Raw genomic sequence first — 23,235 nt, 5'->3', positions numbered from 1 at the left:
ACAAATCAGATATAATTCTCAGCCCCCGTTTCACTTTACTTGAATGGAAAAATCTTTCTCAGTCATTACTGGAACACTCTCCTTTCTCCTCTGAGTGTCATGCAAAGATCTCAATGGCTCAGGTAGAGGAAAAGAATTTGAGGTAGTCATTTTAGCGTTTGGTGTCTCCTGAGATGCACACTGTCCAAGCCCAATGTCTAATTGAAGTCTGGTCTTTCAGTAGTTTCTTTGCATGCACATGGCAGCTCTTTGCAGAGCCTGGGAACCTTGGATTCTGCAGGTCAGGTAGCTTCCTGAGGTGCTCCATCTACGCTTTTTTTCTTTCAGATGTTCTTTCTCTTCTTTAGGTTTCTGTTAGGATGTGGACCAAAAGCAAAACACTAGCCTAGTACCTTCAACCTTAGTCTTGCTGAAATTCCCTCTTTCCCTCACTGCCCTCATATGCAAACACCTCCTTCTCTTACCCCCTCACATAATTTCCTTTAAAAGATCAGATTTCTGGAAGCAAAACTTGGAAATAAATTTATCTGCTGTGAACTACTGCTTTCCAGCAAGCCTTCACAAACATCTGCTGAAATAAAAAAGACATCTTGAAACAATGGGGAGAAAAATATTGCTAGAACAAAACACAAGTTAATAACATAAATGACTCCTCCATGCTACAGTTTACCTGCAATTACTGATCTCTGTCATTACAGGGCTGATCTCATTCATTTTTCAGCTAGATGTACACAATAGCTTCTCCCCAAGTTGGAAAAAATGTCTTGAGATTAGGCTACATAATTTTAGGCTGAACAGACGAACATAGAGCCCTGGTAGGCAGGTCAGGACTAGACTTAAACAGTCTAAATTATACATAAAATAGGAAATATTTATTTATTTATTCAAATAGTTTTTATTGAGCTTTAAGTGAACGATTACAAATCAAATTAGTCTGTTACATATAAGCTTATATACACCTTACTCCATACTCCCACTTGCTCTCCCCCAATGAGTCAGCCCTTCCAGTCTCTCCTTTTGTGACAATTTTGTCAGTTTCTAACCTTCTATACCCTCCCATCTCCCCTCCAGACAGGAGATGCCAACACAGTCTCAAGTGTCCACCTGATACAAGTAGCTCACTCTTCATCAGCATCTCTCTCCAACCCATTGTCCAGTCCCTTCCATGTCTGATGAGTTGTCTTCAGGAATGGTTCCTGTCCTAGGCCAACAGAAGGTTTGGGGACCATGACTGCTGGAATTCCTCTAGTCTCAGTCAGACCATTAAGTCTGGTCTTTTTATGAGAATTTGGGGTCTGCATCCCACTGATCTCCTGCTCCCTCAGGGGTTCTCTGTTGTGCTCCCTGTCAGGGCAGTCATCGGTTGTGGCTGGGCACCATCTAGTTCTTCTGGTCTTAGGATGATGTAAGTCTCTGGTTCATGTGGCCCTTTCTGTCTCTTGGGCTCATAGCTATCGTGTGACCTAGGTATTCTTCATCCTAAAATAGGAAATATTTTTATTTCATGTGAAATAATAGCAATTGGTTATAATTACAGTCATCCCTGGATATCTGAGAGGGATTCGTTCCAGGGCCCCTGCAGACACCAAAATCTGTGGATGTTGAAGTCCCTTACATAAAATGGCATAATATTTGCACACAACCTATGCACATCCTCCCGTGTACTTTAAATCGTCTCTAGATTACTTATAACACCTAATACAATATAAATGTTACGTAAATAGTTGTTTCATCACAATTGAAGACTTGCTCTGGAAGTTAGCCTTTCTCTTCTGTGAGTTTCTTGAGCTTCTTTGGGAACGCTGATGCTGCCTGGGCCTCAACCAATGCCTATTCACCCGTAATCTTGAAGTTCATGAGACTGTAGCCTTTTACATAGCCAGGCATCCCTTACTAGCCTTAAACTCCTTCCTCCCTCTCTCCTCAACCTCCTCACACTTAGCCTTGGAGGGATTGCTTTGGCCACTTAATTGCTTTTCTCAGGAGCCGTTTTTTTTTTTTTTTTTGGTACAAAAAGGGTGCAAACAATACAAGTAGTGAACAAATGAGATGCGAGGCAAACAATGCTGGAACAGGGAGTGCTGGAGAGAGACTGAGGAACTGTGAAGTGGCGGGAGGCTACAGCAGGGTATGCCTACACATCTCTTCATTCATGTGGATTCAGCAGAGTGCTCAGAGCACAGCAAATTCAAGCTTTGCTTTTTGGAACGTTTTTTTTTTTCTAAAATGTTTTTGATCCTTGGTTGGTTGAATCTGCGTATGCAGAACCCGTGGATACAGAGGGCGGACTGCATGTTTAGTCTTAATATAAAAGTAATAATGGTGTTGATTGATATTTGTATAATAATTAAAATATTAACTAATAAAAATATGAAAGAGCTATCATTCATACTCATGGTTTCTTTCAATTCTCACAACATGCCAATGAAGTAAAATTTACTATTCCCATCTTCCAAATGAAGTAACTGCAAGAGTTGAGATATGTCTTACTCAGTCACAGTGCTAGTAAATGGCAGTGCCAGGAGTTGAGCCCAGGTCTATCTGATTTCAGAGATGGGTTCTTTTAATGCCATGCTATGCTGCTTCTAGTAAATTTGCATAAGTACATTTCTAACCAGAGGTCCAAGCTGAGCAGGACTATCTCATAAGCGGGAGGAGTCTTAGTTTTGAAGCTTGCTTCTTTGACTGGAGTTTTTCTGGCAGAATGCAATGCAAACAGGCAGACAGATACAACCATGTCAGGTTTGCTTATCCCTGTAATCTCTTGCTAGTTTGAAAGCCTGTCAAATTCGTTGCCATTCTATGCAAAGAATGCAGAAGATTATAAAGTCAGGTCAAAAAAGACAAATCTTTTCATATTGTCCTTTTGTTTTACAGTAATTATTATTGACTTAGGAGTCCTGGTGGTGCAGTGGTTAAATTCTTGACTGCTAACTGAAAAGTAAGCAGTTCAAGCCCATCAGGCATGGGGAGGGAGAAAGATATGGCAGTCTGCTTTTGTAAAGATATACAGCCTTGGAAACCCAATGGATCAGTTATACTCTGTCCTACAGGGTCTCTATGAGTCAGAATTGACTCAACAGCAGTGGGTTTGGTTTTGGTTTTATTATTGAGTTAACATCCTATATAGCCCAAGGTGGAGCCCTGGTGGCATAGTGGTTAAGAGCTCCTGCTAACCAAAAGGTTGGCAGTTCGAGTCTACCAGCTGCTCCTTGGAAACCCTAGGGGGCAGTTCTGCTGTGTCCTGTAGGGTCAATATGAGTTGGAATTGACTCGATGGCAATGGGCTTATAGCCCAAGAAATGAGGAAAAATAATTTTCAATCAAAGGCAAACTTTTCTCCAAACTTAAGGAAAATGATAAAAGTTGCTACATTAAAAAAAAAAAAAAAAAACTCTCAAGTGCTTCAAAGAGTCTATCCTTTGGAAGCATATCTTTTAATAACCTGTCTGAATTATTCCCTACCTTTTAAATTTTAGACTTTAATGTATTATTTTTTTCTATTAACCTTGCTTCAGCTATCAAACTCAAATATACTCAGAAAAGAGTAGTTTTTGTTGACATGATACAAACATACATATATATACACGTATATATGTATATATGTGTATATGTATATCCCCTCCACCCCATTGCCATTGAGTCAATTCCAACTCATGGTGACCCTGTAGGACAGATTAATACTGCCCCATAGAGTTTCCAAGGAATGGGTGGTGGATTCGAACTGCCGATCTTTTGGTTACCAGCTGAGCTCTCAACCACCGAGTCACACACACACCCATACACACACAAACATATATATCCTACAAAGTAAAAGGCACTATTCTTTATTATTTATATATCTTTTCCCTCTTAAAGATACAGCAAAACAGAAGAGGGTGGGCTAATACCACCTGTGAATAGCTTTTAGAAAACAAGGGTTAATTTCCAGTTCCCTTTCTATAAAAATTCAACTTTGACCCTATCTTCTTTGTTCCAGCTCTGAGTTAATTGGGAGGGAGAAAGCCCCTCTTGTCCTAATCTCTCTTTTCAGAAAGTCTCAGTTTCTTCCATCAGTAGGTGAGATATTTATTCCCTTCTATGTGTATGTATGCAATATTTAAGACTCCTATAGAAGATAGGGAATATTAGTGATATCTAGTATTTCCCCTACCTAAAAAAGAAAAACCCATCACCATTGAGCCAAATCTGACTCATAGAGACCCTAAAGGACAGATTAACTCCTCCATAGGGTTTCCAAGGAGTGCCTGGTAGATTTGAACTGCTGACCTCTTGGTTAGCAGCTGTAGCTCTTAACCACTATGCCACCAGGCTTTCCTTCCCCTACCTAGCTATGACAATTCTCAGATTGTCTTATACAGTTGCAAAGCCTTTTTTGTTTTTAAAGATCTTCATGAAGCAAATCGTTATTTGGTCCAACAATTTCTCCTTATGTTTAATCTAATTTTTTTGTGTGTTAAGCATATTTCCTCTTATTCAACTATTTGTAGAAATGGAAGACAATTACCTAGTTATTATGCACTGTTGGAGAATCCTTTATATACTCGATGGGGATTCAGCAAAATTTATTGATCACCCACTGTCTTTCATGCATAGTACAAGGTACTAGATACCCACCATCTGCTCTGTTTGTCCAAGGGGCTGGGCATATAATCTAAATAATAGTCTGTCCTCAAGGACAGCCTGGTGAACTTGGAGGACATGTAAACATAATGTCAAATGCAAGTGGTGATGGCAAAATGAAGTCGCACCCAGAATTTTCCTTCCCTAGTGTCTTTTCTTTTTTTTTTTAGTGTCTTAGTCTGGGTTCTCTAGATAAGCAAAACCAGTAAAGTATATAAATATACATACAGAGATTTACATAAAGAAAATAGCTCACGTGATTGTAGAGGCTGGAACATCCCAAATCCAAGGATCAGGGTAGAGGCTTCTCCTGATTCACATAGCTGCAGGCATTGGAAAACCCAGGATTGGCTGGTCGGTGAGCAGGGCTCTTGCTCACAGGCTGTGAAGATCGATGAATCCCAAGATCAGCAGGCAAGACCTCAAGGCTTTTCCTGATTCACATAGCCACAGGGGCTGGCAGACCCAAGACTGGCAGATCAGAGAGCAGGGCTCTTGCTCACAGGCTGTGAAGATCAACGAATCCCAAGATTGGCAGGCAAGAGGCTTCTCCTGATTCACATAGTTGGAGGGGCTGGTGAGCCCAAGATTGGAAGGTCAGAGAGCAGGACGCAGAGCAAACAAAAGCCAGAACATCTGCTTACATTTGGATGCAGGCCACATGCCCAAGGAAACTACCTTTCAACTGATTGGCTGTTCACAGCAGATCCCATCATGGGGATGATCACATATTAACACTGAGAATCATGGCTCAGCCAAGATGACACACAATCGTAACCATCACACCCAGTAATTAAGGAAAGACAAAAAATTGTAAAACCGCAAATCAAAAATTTGTCATTAACCACCAAAAAAGAAAGGGAAATTCAATCGTGTGACTTTATCTATCAAAAGGGCAGACAATGTCCTAGCCTATATTTCCTAGAAAACATAGTATGAGGCTAAACTAATCTGGTAAAGACTTTGTTGGGGGAGGAGGGAAATAGGCAATCCTAAGGCAGAAGTAAGCGAGAAAAGGACAAGAGTCAGGGAAAGAAGAGAGCAAGTACAAGGTGGCATTTTTTTGAGAGTTGTTTGGAGATTCAGGAAACCCTGGTGGCATAGTGGTTAAGTGCTATGGCTGCTAACCAAAGGGTTGGCATTTCGAATCTGCCAGGTGCTCCCTTGGAAACTCTGTGGAGCAGTTCTACTCTGTCCTATAGGGTCGCTATAAGTTGGAACCAACTTGATGACACTGAGTTTGGTTTTTGGTTCTTTTTGGAGATTCATAAGAAAATACAACCAATTATTCATTTTAATTTTTGTCAGTCTGTTAAGTGTAAAATGTCAATTTATTATGTATTTAATTTGCATATTTTTTAAATTATGTTTTTGTTGTTAGGTGCTGCTGAGTCAGTCCCGACTCATAGAGACCTTAAGTACAACAAAAGAAACACTACGTGGTCCTATCCCATCCTCACAATCATTGTTATGCTTGAGCCCGTTGTTGCAAACACTGTGTCAGTCTATTTCGTTGAGGGTCTTCCTCTTCTTCACTGACTGTCTACTTTACCAAGCCTGATGCCCTTCTCCAGGCACTGATCCCTCCTGATAACATGTCCAAAGTATGTGAGACGTAGTCTCACCATCCTTGTGCCTAAGGAACATTCTGATTGTACTTCTTCCAAGATAGATTTGTTTGTTCTTTTGGCAGGTCACGGTGTATTCAATATTCTTCACCAACATCACAGTTCAAAGGCATCAATTCTTCAGTCTTCCTATTCATCATCCAGCTTTCCCATTCATTTGAGGCAGTTGAAAATACCATGGCTTGGGTCAGGCACACCTTAGTCTTCAAGGTGACCTCTTTGCTTTTTAGCACTTTAAAGAGGTCTTTTGTAGCCAATTTGCCCAATGCAATGCATCTTTTGATTTCTTGACTGCTGCTTCAATGGGTGTAGATTGTGGATCCAAGTAAAGTGAAATCCTTGACCACTTTGATCTTTTCTCCATTTATCATGATGTTGCTTATTGGTCCAGTTGTGAGGATTTTTGTTTTCTTTATGTTGAGACGTAATCCATACTGAAGGCTATGGTCTTTGATCTTCATCAATAAGTGCTTCAAGTCCTCTTCACTTTCAGCAAGCAAGGTTGTGTCATCTGCATAATGCAGGTTGTTAATGAGTCTTCCTCCAATCCTAATGCTCCATTCTTCTTCATATAGTCCAGCTTCTTGGGCTATTTGCTCAGCATACAGATTGAGTAAGTATGATGGAAGAATATAACCCTGACACATTGCCTTTCCTGACTTTAAACCACACAGTACCCCCTTGTGCTGTTTGAAGAACTGTCTCTTGATCTATATACAGGTTCCTCATGAGCACAATTAAGTGTTCTGGAATTCCCATACTTTGCAGTGTTATCCATAATTTGATTATGACTCAGATTAAAAAATTTTTATCTTCATTGGCCTTTCAGTTTTTATTGACCTGTTCAAGAGTTTTTCCCATTTTTCTCTTGGGATATTTGCTTTTTCTTACTGATTTTTCAGTTATTAAGTTATACCGAAAAACCTGTTGCTGTCGAGACAATTCCAACTCACAGGTATCTACTAACCTGTGATTTATCTGTTTATTATCTTTTTAGCATCTTTTGTTGAATGTAAATTTCATAATTTAAATATTGTCGAATTTATCAATGCTTTTCTTTATCAAATTGTAACTTAAGAAATACTTTCCTTACCTGAGGCGATAAATATATATTGTTTAAAAAATATTTTATAGTTTTTCTTTTCCACATTTAGATCTTTAATCTACTGGGAGTTGATTTTGGGGCAGTACGAGGTAACACCCCAATGCATCTGTCAGTTTGTCGTACTGTGGGGCCTTGCATGTTGCTCTGACGCTGGAAGCTATGCCAGTGGTATTCAAATACCAACAGGCTCACTCAAGGCAGATATGTTTCAGCTGAGCTTCCAGGCTAAGACAGACTAAGAGGAAGGACCCAGCAGTCTATTTATGAGAAGATTTAGCCAGTGAAAACCTTATGAATAGCAGCAGAAAAAATTTTCATATAGTGCCAGAAAATGAGCCCCTCAGATTGGAAGGCACTCAAAATACCACTGGGGAAGAGCTACCCCTCCTCAAGGTAGAGTTGGCCTTAATGACATAGATGGAGCCAAGCTTTTGGAACTGTCATTTGCTGATGTGACATGACTCAAAATGAGAAGAAACAGCTGCAAATATCCATTAATAATTGGAAGGTGGAATGTACGAAGTATGAATACAGGAAAACTGGAAGTCTTCAAAAATGAAATGGAACACATAGGCATTGAAATCCTAGGCGTAAGTCAGCTGAAATAGACTGATATTGACCATTTTGACTCAGACAGTCATATGCTGTACTATGCTGGAAATGACAACTTGAAAAGGAATGGCATTGCTTTCATCATCAAAAAGAACATTTCAAGATCTATCCTGAAGTACAATGCTGTATCCATACGCCTGTGAGGAAGACCAGTTAATATGACTATTATTCAAATTTATGCACCAACTACTAAGGCCAAAGATGAAGAAATTGAAGATTTTTTACCAACTTCTGTAGTCTGAAATTGATCGAACATGCAATCGGGATGCATTGATAATTACTGGTGATTGAAATGGAAAAGTTGGAAACAAAGTAAAAGGATCAGTAGTTGGAAAATATGGCCTTGGTGATAGAAATGATGTCAGAGATCGGATGACAGAATTTTGCAAGACCAACAACTTCTTCATTGCAAATACCTTTTATCACCAATATAAATGGCAACTATACACACGGACCTTGCCAGATGGAATACACAGAATCAAATCAGCTACATCTATGGGAAGATATGACGGAAAAGCTCAATATCATCAGTCAGAACAAGGCCAGGGGCCAACTGTGGTACAGAGCATCAATTGCCCATATGATTGAAACTGAAGAAAATAAGAATAAGTCCATGAGAGCCAAATATGACCTTGAGTATATCCCACCTGAATTTAGAGACCATCTAAAAAATAGTTTGACACAATGAACACTAATGGCCAAAGACCAGATGAGATGTGGAATGGCATCAAGGACATCATACATGAAGAAAGCAAGAGATCATTAAAAAGACAAGAAAGGAAGAAAAGACCAAAATGGATGTCAGAAGAGACTCTGAAACTTGCTGTTGAATGTCAAGTAGCTAAAGTGAGAAGAAGAAACCATGACGTCAAAGAGCTGTACAGAAGATTTCAAAGGGCAGCTCGAGAAGACAAAGTTAAGTATTATAATGGCATGTGCAAAGAGCTGGAGATGGAAAACCAAAAGGGAAGAACACGCTCAGCATTTCTCGAGCTGAAAGAACTGAAGAAAAAATTCAAGCCTCGAGTTGCAAAATTGAAGGATTCTATGAGGAAAATATTACACGACTCAGAAAGCATAAAAGGAAGATGGAAGGAATACACAGAGTCATATACCAAAAATAATTGGTTGACATTCAGCCATTTCAGGAGGCACCATATGAACAGGAACCAACGGTACTGAAGGAAGAAGTCCAAGCTGCACTGAAAGCATTGGCAAAAAACAAGACTTCAGGAATTGACAGAATAGCAATTGAGATGTTTCAACAGATGGGTGCAGTCCTGGAAGTGCTCACTGATCTATCCCAAGAAATTTGGAACACAGCTACCTGGCCAAACAACTAGAAGAGATCTATATTCATACCTATTCCCATGAAAGGTGGTCCCACCAAATGTCGAAATTATCGAACGGTATCATTAGTATCACACACAAGTAAAATTTTGCTGAAGATTGTCCAAAAGCAGCTGCAGCAGTATATTGACAGGGAACAGCCAGAAGTTCAATCCAGATTAAGAAGAGGACATGGAACCAGAGATATTATTGCTGATGTCAGATGGATCCTGGCTGAAAGCAAGGAATACCAGAAAGATGTTTACCTGTGTTTTATTGAGTATGCAAAGGCATTCGACTGTGTGGATAGTAACAAATTATGGTCAACATTGTGATGAATGGGAATTCCAGAACACTTAATTGTGCTCATGAGGAACCTGTACATAGATCAATACACAGTCATTTGAACAGAACAAGGGGATACTGTTGGTTTAAAGTCAGGAAAGATGTCTGTCAGGGTTGTATCTTTTCGCCATACCGATTCAGTCTGTATGCTGAGTAAATAATCTGAAAAGCTGGACTATATGAAAAAGAATGGGCATCAGAATTGGAGGAAGTCTCATTAACAACCTGCATTATGCAGATGACACAACCTTTCTTACTGAAAGTGAAGAGGACTTGAAGCACTTACTGAGGAAGATCATAGACCATAGCTTTCAGTATGAATTACACCTCAACGTAAAGAAAACAAATATCCTCACAACTGGACCAATAAGCACCATTACGATAAGTGGGGAAAAGATTGAAGTTGTCAAGGATTTCGTTTTACGTGGATCCACAATCAACACCCATAGAAGCAGCAGTCAAAAATCAAAAGACACATTGCTTTGGGAAAATCTGTAGCAAAAGATCTCTAAAATGTTGAAAGCAAAGAGGTCACCTTGAAGACTAATGTGTGCCTGACACAAACCATGGTGTTTTCAGTCACCTCATATGCATGTGAAAACTAGGCAATGAATACGGAAGACAGAAGAAGAATTGACAGCTTTGAATTGTGGTGTTGGAGAAGAATATTGAATATACCACGACTGCAAAAAGAATGAACACATCTGTTTTGGAAGAAGTGCAACCAGAATGCTCCTTAGAAGCAAGGTTGGTGAGACTACGTCTCACATATTTTGGACTTGTTATCAGGAGGGATCAACTATGTCTTACATACTTCGGACATGTCATCAGGAGGGATTAGTCCCTGGAGAAGAACATGATGCTTGGTGAAGTAGAGGGTCAGGGAGACACAGGAAGATCCTCAATGAGATGGATTGACACAGTGGCTGCAATAATGGGTTTAAGCATAACAAGGATTTTGAGGATGGAACAGGAGTGGGCAGTGTTTCGTTCTGTTGTCCATAGGGTTGCTATAAGTTGGAACTACCTCAATGGAACCTAACAACAACAACGAGGTAACAATCTAACTTTGTTTTTTTCTATATGGACAAAGAATTGTGTCATAACCAATGAAACCTGCAATACTTAATTTTTCTTATGATAAATATTCATATATATTATTTGTTGCTTCTAGATTGCTTTTTCTGTTCACAAGTTTATTTTTCTTTCCTTGTATTAATTTGACCATGGCTTAATTTCCATTGATTTGTAATAAGCCATGAAATCTGGTGAAGCATATCCTCCCACCTAGGTCTTCTTCAAGAGTGTATTGCCTATTGTTGGCATTAAATCTATGGATCAAGTTGGAAAAAATTGGCATCTTTCTAATACAGAGCTTTTAGTGGATATGGCATATGTTTCCATTTATTTATGCCTTTACTTTTAATAAAATTTTATGTCTATGATGTTTTACATGTATTTGGTAGTTTTTTTTTTAATATTTCATCTATTTTAAATGCTATCTTTTTAATCATTTCACTTTCTAAATGTTTGTAGTTGATTTATAGAATGCAATTCCTTGAGTTTTATATATTGATTTTGTATTCTGCTAACTTGCTATACTGTCATATTAATTCTCATAAGTTACCTGTTTATTCTTTAGGATTTTCTGTGCAGATAATCATATCATGTGTGAACAGCCATAGCTTTGGTTCTCCCATTCTAATTCTTCCTCCTTTCATTTCCTTTTCTTGTCTTATTGCACTTGTCTTAAGACTCTGGCACAGGACAGAACAGAAATGGTAGCAGCAGGCACTTTTCTTGACCTCAGTCTTAATGAAATGCTTTTACTATTTCACAATTACATGTAAAATTGGCCATACATATTTTTATAGATAACCTTAGTAAATTAAGGAAGTTTATCACTTTTTGTACACCTACTGAGATCACTGTATGCTTCTTTTTTAATATGTGAATTATGTTGATTGATTTTTGAATCTTAAATTAACTTTCTATTTCTGAGACAACCTCAGTTTGGTCCTGATACTAATAGCCTACTATGCCTCACAAATTCAAAATATAATTAAAAAAATTTTTTGTCATGTCAATGTAACACTGTTTTCGCTAATTATAAAAACATTCCATGTTCTCAAGAAGCTCATAGAGTAGTGAGGGTGGCCAACATGTAAACAGAAAAATAAAATGTGATAAAGATATTTAAATTATGTTAGGGATGCATATGTATTTTATTTCATCCTTAGATATCACTGATGGAATTTTGGCTGAGAAAACATTATGCCCTGATTCCAAGACTTTTCTGGGAGATCATTATGACACACATTCTCTGTTTGGCTGGTCACAAGCAAAATCTACTTTTTAGTGAGTACTTTATCAATCTTCTTGAAATATTTTGTTTTAATATCTATAAATTATTATTAAAATATCCTTTAAGAAATAGGAAAAAATCTTTTAAAGTAGATGTTACATTTTTATATATTATTTCTTAATTTTTTCAAATACTAGTATATAGTCTTCCTCATCTAAAGTTTTTTTTATTGATAATTTATTACCTTTTTGGGGGGTTTATTAAATATTATTGATTTTTTAAGCATTCTTAACAACCATTTGAAATATCACAAAAGCAGTATAGAATGGTCTTAGTAGATCCATAAAACCTTATCTAAGACAACTGAAGCTAAAGTCTTGATTTAAGGTCAATGTTAGAGAAAACAGAATTTTGGGTCAGTTTTATAATGTAGGATGGAATTGTTTATAAGCTATAGTTTTTAGGGGGCACATGCACTAATATTGACTTTATCTTACTTTGATTAAGTCCATCTCTATACTATCATCCCTTGATAGCACAATTTTTATGTCTGGATAAATATGAATGTGTGAAGCCCCCACCATTAGGGTCCTAAGTCAGGACTTGTGCCTGACATTATGCTAAGTGCAATGCAAAAACTAAGCCTCTTCCCTCCTGGAGTTAACAATCTTAGATCTTGAAGGACGCTTTCAGTGACTACCTGTCTGATGCTACTCCCCTAGGGGAGGGTTTGCTGTGTTACGCTATTTCTATCTTTTCTTTTGCACATCTGTCAGGAGATTCTTCTAGCTTGCATTAGTGGAATTAGGTTTATGGGCTCAGGTATAGGACACTGTGTTTCCATTTGCTGCATCCTTGTCTGGCTAAAACAGGTTTTCATTCCTACTCGGGTTTAGTTTGAGTGGTTTAACAAGTTGTCATAAATATGGGCAAAATATATATGACTGATAGAATAAGCCTGTTTGATTTATAAAGTGAGCTCAGAAATGCTGTCTGAGAGCAAAGTAGAACTGATTATTTTGGTCATATACAAATATATTCCAGTTTTGTGTCCTGGAGTAGAATCATTTTTCTAGAGCTATAGTTCAGGGAACTTAATGAAATTTGTTTTATGAACATGACAGAATTTCACAGCAGAAGAAGAACGTAAGGGTCGTTCAATCAGACTCTCTTCTATCTACCAGTGAACAATTCTTAGGTTTTGATTTGACTAAAAAACAAAGAATAAACTGTATAGTAAACTTGATAGACAAAGTTCTGAATATATATTTTGAAAATATGGCTAATTAAATATATCTGTCAATATGTTACACTTGTGCCAGTAAAAAAGAAGTAACTTGAAAATATGAAAACAACACATAAAAAAAAAAATAGAACCATATGTCACTGCTATAAAACAGAAGTTAACTGGCTCACAACTATTTGAGGTTTATTTTTCTTATTTTAATAAGCCAGGCCAAATATCTATTCAAACGGCAAGATATCAGTTCTTTAGACTTAAGCATCTACCACTCATACCTATGCTTCTCAAGAAACTGCTACTTGTGTCTAACTCATAAAGGAGTTTGTTGTTGGTGTTGATGGGTGCTGTCTAGTCCAGTCGATTCTGACTCGTAGTGACCTCATATGACAGAGTAGAACTGCCTCATAGGATTTTCTAGGCTATATTCTATACAGAGGAAACACTGGTGGTGTAGTGGTTAAGTGTGATGGCTGCTAACCAAAAGGTCAGCTGTTTGAATCCACCAGGTGCTCCATGGAAACTCTATGGGGCAGCTCTACTCTATCATATAGGGTCACTTTGAGTCAAAATCAACTCAACGGCAACGAGCTTGTTTTGGGGTTGATATTCTTTACGTGGGTGTTTTGGGTTATTCTTTACAGAAGCAGATCACCAAGTCTTTCTCCCTCAAGCCACTGGGTGTGTTCGAACCACCAACCTTTCTGTTAGCAGCTGAGCATTTAACTGTTGTGCCACAGGGCTCCTTATAAAGGGCTCCTTGTAGAGGAGTTTAGGCCTTTCGAAGAAGAAGAAGAGAGAGGAGGAGAAGCAGAAAAAAAGGAAAGAAGAAGAACTAGAAGAAGAAGGAGATATGTATTCCTCTTTGGTGTTAATAGATACATTTTTGAAGATTTTAATATCTCAGGGATAAAGTGAGCATGGCTTCCAAATTCTAAACTTAATGAAATTCAAACAATGAAAATTACTTCCCAGAAGACATACAAGCAATTTTATGTGCAAGTATTAGCAAGATTCACCTTGACAAGGAAATAAGTGTTTATTGAATTTATTAGTAGAGCTGCTGTCATTCAATTTAATTGAAAAATTCAATTTTTTTCCCATCATTATTTTACCCTTGAGAGACAAAATGATTGGTCTTGAAGTTCTGGGTAAATAATGGCTAAAACTCAGATTCAAGTTCTCTAACTAGGGTGCGGCCGATTGGGTTGTAACTGCTCAGCACAGTTTACAATGTAGAGAACTGACATCAGCCTTCACTGAACACTTGTGAGAGGTGCTTTCGTATTTCTATTTCATTTAAATTTCACAACAACCCTGCACAGTATTATTAGCCCCATTTTACAATAGTTAAGTAACATGCTCAGAGTTACATATCTTTTACATGGAAGAGCTGAATACAGTTCAAGTAGATCTGTTTGATAGCAATGCCCATTCCGGTTTATTCCTGATTTTTAGGTTTGATTTTAAAAATAATTAAACATACAAGTTAAATTCAAATAAAATATCAAAGCAAAAAATCATAATAAAAATGCTGTGAAAAACTCCACAACTATTTGTTTTCTATATGTACAAGGTTTCACTAGGGAAACAATCAATTATTCAAAGAAAATTACTGGCATTTCCAACATTAGTATAAAAGCCACCATGATTGCATATTAGAATCACACAGAAATTTTTTTTATTTCTTTTTCATTGTACTTTAGATGAAGGTTTACAGAACAAACTAGTTTCTCATTAAACAGTTAGTACACATATTATTTTATGACATTGGTTAACAACCCTACAACATGTCAACACTCTCCCTTCTCAACGCTTGGTTCCCTGTTACCAGCTTCCCTGTCCCCTCCTGCCCTCTAGCCCTTGCCCCAGGACTGGTGTGCCCCTTTAGTCTCCTTTTGTTTTATGGACCTGCCCATTCTTTGGCTGAAGAGTAAACCTTAGGAGTGACTTCATTTCTGAGCTGAAAGAGTGTCCAGGGGCTATAGTCTCAGTGTTTCTCCAGACTCTCTCAGGCCAGCAAGTCTGGTCTTTCTTTTTGAGTTAGAATTTTGTTCTACATTTTTCTCCAGCTCTGTCTAGGACCCTCTATTGTGATCCCTGTCAGAGCAGTCGGTGGTGGTAGCTGGGCACCATCTAATTGTACTGGGCTCAGTCTGGTGGAGGCCATGGTAGATGTGGTCCATTAGTCCTTTGGACTAATCTTTCCCTTGTATCTTTAGTTTTCTTCATTCTTCCTTGCTCCTGAAGGGGTGAGACCAGTGGCGTATCCTGGATGGTCGCTCATAGGCTCTTAAGACCCCAGATGCTACTCACCGAAGTAGACTGTAGAACATTTTCTTTATAAACTGTGCTATGCCAGTTGACCCCCATGCGTCTGTCAGTTTGTTGTACTGTGGGGGCTTGAGTGTTGTTGTGATGCTGGAAGCTATGCCACTGGTATTCAGATACCAGCAGGGTCACCCGTGGAGGACAGGCTTCAGCTGAGCTTCCAGACTAAGACAGGTTGGAAGGCGCTCAAAAGACGACTGGGGAAGAGCTGCCTCCTCAAAGTAGAACCAAAAAAAAAAGTAGAGTCAGCCTTAATGAAGTGAATGGAGTAAAGCTTTTGGGACCTTCATTTACTGATGTGGCATGACTCAAAATGAGAAGAAGCAGCTGCAAACATCCATTAAAGATTAAAACATGAAATGTGTGAAGTGCTCGGTAAAGTACAAGGTCAGTGGAAAAGAGAAAGACTCTCAACAAGGTGGATTGACACAGTGGCAGTAACAATGGGCTCAAGCATAACAATTGAAAGGATGGTGCAGGACCAGGCGGTATTTCATTTTGTTATGCATAGGGTCACTATGGGTTGGAACCGACTCAATGGCACCTAACAACACCAACATGCCAATTGAGCTAAATATTCCTTGAGGCCATGGTCCCCACAGCCCTCAGCCCAGCAATTCAGTTCCTCAGGGAGTTTGGATATGTCTGTGGCGCTTCCATAACCTTGCCCTGTACAAGTTGTGCTGGCTTCTCCAGTTGAGTATAAAGTTTTTAACATCTAAATTTATATATACATATAATTACAAGGGAAACCAAACATACTGAAATATAGACATAAATTTTAAAAATAATAAATTTGTAAAATATGTGCTCCTATTGACGCATTAAATAGCAAGATATGTTGGTGGTGGTGGTGGTGGTATTAGCTGCTGTCGAGCTGGAAGTAGAGCACTTCTGAAACCTGTTCAGGATCACAGCAACAGACAAGCCTCCACTGACAGCTGGGTGGTCACTGAGAATTACACAGAAATTTTTTTAAAATACTGCTGTCCAGGTTCCATCCCTAGATGTTCTGATTTAATTAATCTGGGATGGAGTTTTGGCAGTGTTATTATTATTAAAGTTGCTAACATTCAGCCATAGCAGAGAAAGCTTGCATGATAGTATAACTCATAAGAAGAGTTCAATATAAGAAAATTTGTTTGGATGCTTAACATTGGCTTCTCAACTTTTTCTTAAAATTTGTATAATATTTTATAAATGGTGATTTCTTTTTTTACTGGTTTCATTCCCTCCATTTCATGTTCATAAAGATTTATATCTTCAATAAAATATTTGAATTACATGAGTATTGGGAAATCTGGAAAAATTATTCATGCTGAGTATGACAAACTTTAAAACCATGATTTTTTTTTTTTTAGGAAAAAGAAAAATATAAGATTTTTTCAGCATAATACTGAAGAAAGTTTTTCTATGTTTTCTCCAGTGCTTCTCAGAATGCTACAGGAAAGCGAGCATTTGTTTTGAGCCGTTCAACATTTGTTGGGAGTGGGAAATACACTGGACATTGGCTGGGTGATAACTTTTCACGTTGGAGAGATATGCATATGTCAATCATTGGCATGCTAGAATTTAATCTCTTTGGAATTCCATATGTAAGTTTTAACATTAAACCATCAATGACATTAAAACATCTGTGTCAATATTATCTGGGTGTGCATCCAGATATGAAGATAAAATGACCTGAAGTTGTATTCAGGTCATTGTAAACAATATACTTCATTTAGCCACTGTAGAAATCCTCTTAACCTCTGTTGTTGTTAGGTGCCATCCAGTCAATTTTCAACTCCTAGTGATCCCATGTGACAGAGTGTGACAAGGTAGAACTGCACCATAGAGTTTTCTAGACTATAATCTTTACAGGAGTAGATCACTTTTATAGATCTTAGGAAACTACACCTTTCTTAATTAATATTTTTCCTGTTTGTCTTAAGTCACAGAAACACTTGATTATAGTAAAACTGCAGAAGTGTGTTTCCTCTGTCACTCGTCTCTACTATGAACCCATCCATAACTCCTCTACAACCTATTTTTATGAGTTTTATAGATAATAGGAGAAAAAAGGCAGACAATTTGGAAGAAGGGGGAGAAGCAAGAGGTGTCTCTATCTCCTATGAAGTATGGAGGTAAAATTAAACCAGCAAAATACACCAAACATGTAGAAAAACACTCCTTATCTGAGCTCTAATGATAAAGGAACAATTTTGCTATTTAAGAATTTGCTGTTGTGTTAAAATTTATATAGTTTTGTTGTGGCAGATTCCCATATCCCAATGACTTTTTAGAAGAAAAAATATAATATTTGCCTTATTTTAGAAGCTGAAAATTTAGTGAGAATTACACATTTGTTATAAAAGTGATGGGTTAACTATATTCAAAGAATTACTAAATAAATATTGAAAAGGAAAAATAGTTTCACGTTTTGTCTGGAACAGAAACTGATAGAGATAGAACTTTTAATACAAGCAGCTTCAGAAAGGAAGGAGCATGGCCTGCTCTTTTTCCACTAAAGGTCTTATAGTTAATAAACTATAGATTACTGCTTCCATGGTTTGGGTAACTAACATTTTAATAAAAATTGACGTGTTTTATGACTCCGTGCATAACTTCATGACTTTTTGACCAACAAGCTTTGAAAATAACCCAAGCTTTGGGGTTAGAGATTATATTGTTGAGAGAATAAAGGAGGCTCTGGAATGAAAACATCTTAAGATCTGGGAGAGGCCTTCATTAGATATCAGGAAGCAAACTATTTCTGTCTTAGTTACTTAGTGCTGCTGTAACACATATCACAAGTGGGTGGCTTTAAAGAATGGGGTCTGGGCCATGTCAGTTCCATTCATATCAGTAATCCCGGGCATTCCTTGATTCCTTGGCTTGCAGACAATCCTCACATGGCATCTGTGTGCCTCTGTGTCAATATGCTCTTTTTTATTACTCAAAGAAATTAGATTTAGGACCTGCCCTATTTGGTATGTTTTTATCATATATTTTTTTTAATCATATTTTTACACAAATAACATGAGCATTATTTATTTATTTGCCAACCACGCAACTCTCCACCCACCCCGCTATTTTCATAAATGTGCTATGCCATGCGTTGTATGTGTGGGTATGTTATTTATGTGGGTGTGTTATTTGCAAAAAAAAAAAAAAAGATAATTAACATAACAAATAAAAACCTATTTCCAAAGTTAAAATTCCAATACATATTGTGAGGGGGAGGTGGAATACAATTTAATCCATAACAGCAATTTATGATAGAAAGGAGAACATAGTCAGCTGCAGTCATTCTGAGGCCCCTTGTTCTAGCCTGAGTGGTCAGTCATCAAGGCTCTTGGTTTAGCTCCCTGCATTGTGAATGTTCTATGTCTTTCTCCAATTTATCACATGGAGATAGGCAATTTCCAGCACTGCACATGGAAAAAAAGGTATTTTAGGTACGTTAGATTAACTAAAAAACTTCTTGTTTATACCACAATGTAGCTCACAGTTTTCTTTTAATCAAGGCTAGACAAGAGGGACTTGTCACTATTATATTCCAATGTACTTCTCAAAGAGCATACTTACACTTTCAGATTCCACAACTTAAAAATGATATCCATGTGATCCTAAACATGTTTATCAAAAATAGTGTGACCTGAAATACTTCAGTGTGTTTTATGGCAGAATCAGTAAGGGATATATTTTGGTAATATATCAAGATAAAAATCTTTCCCCAGGTTGGAGCTGATATATGTGGGTTTAATGAAGATACAAGTTATGAACTTTGCTTGCGCTGGATGCAACTTGGGGCGTTTTACCCCTTTTCCAGAAACCATAATTCAATTGGAAGAAAGGCAAGTAAAACCAATATTATAACTGCTGTACTCAGTATTAACCTCAGTAATATCAGGTTAATACAGATATTAGTTTTATATCAAGAACTTCAAGAGAATGACAAGAAGTAACTGTTAGAGAAATAAAGTTTCCTAAAAATTATTCTTGGAAAACATGTTGTTTATAATCTCTAAAAAGGAAAAAAAAAAAAAAGGCAAATTGCATTTCTTTAAATAGCTTGCGAACAACTTCTCCCTTTATAACACAAGGTAACAGCAGGCAAACCTATCATTTTGTGATTATCCTTAATCAGCGGTTCAGTAATCTGCCAAATTCCAAGTTTTTGTTTTGATGGTAGGTAGATGTGATCTGGTATACGATCCTTCAGTCTGAAGGCAGAATCAAGCAGGGCACCAGCTTTTATTCCTCAGTCACATGACAGGCCTCACCCTTTCTCCTGAGGAAAAACCAAACCCATTGCGACCCCATAGGACAGAGTAGAACTGCCCCATAGGGTTTCTAAGGAGCGCTTGGTGAATTTGAACTGCTGGCCTTTTGGTTAGCAGCCATAGCACCTAACCACTACACCACCAGGGTTTCTTTCTCTCGAGGAGAAGGTATAATAGTGATCTTTCTTCTAGAAATGATTTGAAACTTCACTGATAGCTGAGCATGCAGATTGCACATTACATACTATGATTTGTAAACATTACAGGATGTGTTTAATTGAGAAACAACTCTGTGGTTCCCAGTTGCCAAGATTGCCAGTGATTATCTCTCTGCAATAATCTATGACTGTGAAAGCCTTTCAAATAGAGACATACTATTCAAAAATTATCTGCTTCTCCCTAACCTTCCTAAAAAAGAAAAAGTTAATGTTTTAAAACTCCACACTTTAAGTAATAAGTATATTGAAATATTTCTCTTTAATAGGAACAAGATCCTGGGGTGTTTGGAGAAAAATTCGCTACAATTTCCCGGTCTGCATTATTGATTAGATACACACTGCTGCCTTACTTATACACCCTCTTCTACCATTCTCATGTCAGTGGAAGCACAGTGGTCCGAGGACTGATGCATGAGTAAATAACATTTAATAATTGTTCAAGTCTTCTTAGGTTTTATACAACATGGATTCTGGAAGCCTGGGTTCTCTAATGTAGGGAAATATTTTGGGAATGGTGAAATAGGCAAATCAGTAGGTTTTATTTTTACTTTTGAATGTGATTAGAAATAATTTACAAAAAGAAAAATTAAAGAGTTTAGTTAAAAAAAACTTTCTACCAATTACCATAAAATAAAGCCTGTGTCTAGCTATCCAAATAGTGTGGAGTATATAAAAAGGATGAAACATGGTCCCTGCCAGCAGGGAACTGGGAAGATAGCAAACATGAACAGATTTGAAACAAGTAGTGTATAGTATAGAACATTATGTATTTATGCCTTGATTGTGTGGCATAGGCTACAAAGCGCTGCAAAAATTCAAAGAAAGGTGAAGTTAATATGAAATGAAATAGGGGCGGCTATGTTTTTTTTTTTTTTATGTGAAGGAGGTGGGATTGGCGCTGGATCCAGAAGGCTGTTGAGGATGCAAAAAGGAAAAGAGCAACGACAATAAAAAGCAACTGAGACAACTTGATCCCTCTATTTTGACCTTAGATTTAATGCCTATTTATTCTTTGGTGGAGGAAGACAACTGATCCTAGTTGCTTCACTTATGGTTAGATTTGTATTCCTAAAGCACTGCTTAATACCCAAAACCTTTCTATTTTTGTCTTTTTGGTCTCATTGATATCGATCACCTTGAACCCGAGTGCACAGAAATTGGTAGTTGAGAAATATTTTAGCTATTTATACAAAGATATTATTTTTATTAAATTAATGGCTTTTTACCCTAAAAACTTAGATTTACATCAGATCCTCAGACTCATGGAATTGACAAAGCATTCCTTTGGGGATCATCTTTAATGATTACTCCAGTTCTTGAAGAGGCAAGTACTCAAGCTTTAATACTTATAACTAATATATAGTGCTTAAGAGTTTAATCTTTACAAAATCCTGACAAATTAGGTATTGCTACACCAAATGAATCTCTCCTCTTTCCAATATCTTCCTCAGGTATGACCTTATTCTAGAAGACTCTTTGTCTAGTCTAATTCATTTTCTGAAAGTGCTTTTCTCCTGGTACTAAAAATTATTATACTGACTTTTTATTTAAAAAATAAAATACAAATATGGAAAACCAAATGAATTATAATTCAGTGACCACCTCAACACAGGTTGAGAATAGAAGTTTGACATTCACCTCAGAAGCCTGCATATGACCTGTCACAGCCACGATTCCCTCCCCACCCAGTGCAGAAGCCACAATCCCAGGAATTATTTCAGTCAACTACCAACTACTGTCATTTTTCCCTCTGAAAAATATCTGGAATCTCCCCAGTTTACTGTATCTTTATTTTTCCTACTCTGGTTTAAGATTCTGCTGTCTCTTCCTTATAAAATCTCTATCTGGTCTATCAGCATCCCACTTGCCACTGGCCCCTAGCTTCTTCCACTTTCCTCACATTCACTGTGATATTTTAAAAGTGTAAGTCAGAGCAGAGGGGCCTTGGTGGTGCAGCGGTTATGAGCATTGGGCTGCTAACCGAAAGGTCAGTGGTTTGAACCAACCAGCTGCTCTACAGGAGAAGGAGGTGGCAGTCTGCTTCTGTAAAGCCTTGAAAAACCTATGGGACAGTTGTAGTCTGACCTTTAGAGTCACAGAATCAACTCAATAGCAGCGAGTTTACAGGAAGTCAGGTCAGGCTCTCAGTGATTTTCCATTGTACCTACCATGGCCTACAAGGCTCTCCATGGCCCATTTGCCTCTCCAGCCTCAGCCCAGGCAGGGTTCTCTCCTGCTCATTCAACTTCAGCAACACCGGACATCTTTCAGTACATCCAGCAAATCAAGATCTTACACAATTTTATTCCTTTGATGTCCTTGTGTCTTGCATAGCTGATTTATTTGCATCTTTCAAGTCTCAGTTAACAGCTAATATTACCTCCCCTGAGAAATTTCTCAGACCATCCTACTTAAGTATTTTTTTCTTAGTCTAAGAGCTTGTTGTTTTGTCCGTGTATTTCAAAGTGTGTGTGTTTATAGCTATCTTCTGCCTCACTAACTAGATTTTCAATTGTCGAGGACAAGGATCTTGTTAGTTTTGTTTATCCTTACACACTTAGTGCTCAACAAGTCCCTTGTACTTAGTAAGACTCTGAAAACATTTGCAGAATATATTGATAAACATTTTAATATTTTACATTTTTCATAACTATATGACAACTACCATTGAGTTAAAATGCTACACGGTAATTGTATGGTTGGTAATAAAATACATTATGTTGTTGTTAGTTAACATCGAGTCAGTCCACACTCATGGCAACCCTACGTACAACAGAACAAAACACTGCCCAGTCCTGTACCATCCTCACAATTGTTGTTATGCTTGATCCCATTGTTGCAGCCACTGTGCCAATCCATCTCATTGACAGTCTTCTTTTTTGCTGACTCTCTACTTTATCAAGCACGATGTCCTTCTCCAGGGACCGATCCCTCCTGATAACATGTCTAAAACTATGTGAGACTCAGTCTCGCCATCCTTGTCTCTATGCAGCATTCTGGCTATACTTCTTCCGAGACAGATTTGTTTGTTCTTTCGGCAGTCTATGGTATATTCAATATTCTTCACCAACGTCATAATTCAAAAGCATCAATTCACCTTCAGCCTTCCTTACTAATCATCCAGCTTTCGAATGCATATGAGGCGTCTATTGAAAACACCATGGCTTGGGTCAGATGCACCTTAGTCTTCAAGGTGATATCTTTGCTTTTCAACACTAAAAGAGGTCTTTT

General features: G+C 37.7%; 1 protein-coding gene across 1 annotated transcript in view; it reads left to right on the top strand.

Moving 5' to 3' along the window:
* LOC126074698 (lysosomal alpha-glucosidase-like) overlaps positions 1-17,047 on the top strand; it is a 106,775-nt gene extending 89,728 nt beyond the window's left edge. The window contains exon 7 of the mRNA XM_049881514.1: positions 16,945-17,047. Within this exon, the coding sequence (XP_049737471.1) occupies positions 16,945-16,985 (41 nt within the window). The 3' untranslated portion in view covers positions 16,986-17,047. The remainder of the gene's footprint in view (positions 1-16,944) is intronic.
* Positions 17,048-23,235: the final 6,188 nt, after the last annotated feature.

The sequence above is a fragment of the Elephas maximus genome, chromosome 4 (assembly GCF_024166365.1).
Source record: "Elephas maximus indicus isolate mEleMax1 chromosome 4, mEleMax1 primary haplotype, whole genome shotgun sequence".
Taxonomy (NCBI): domain Eukaryota; kingdom Metazoa; phylum Chordata; class Mammalia; order Proboscidea; family Elephantidae; genus Elephas; species Elephas maximus.
This window is presented reverse-complemented; position numbering and strand designations above follow the sequence as displayed.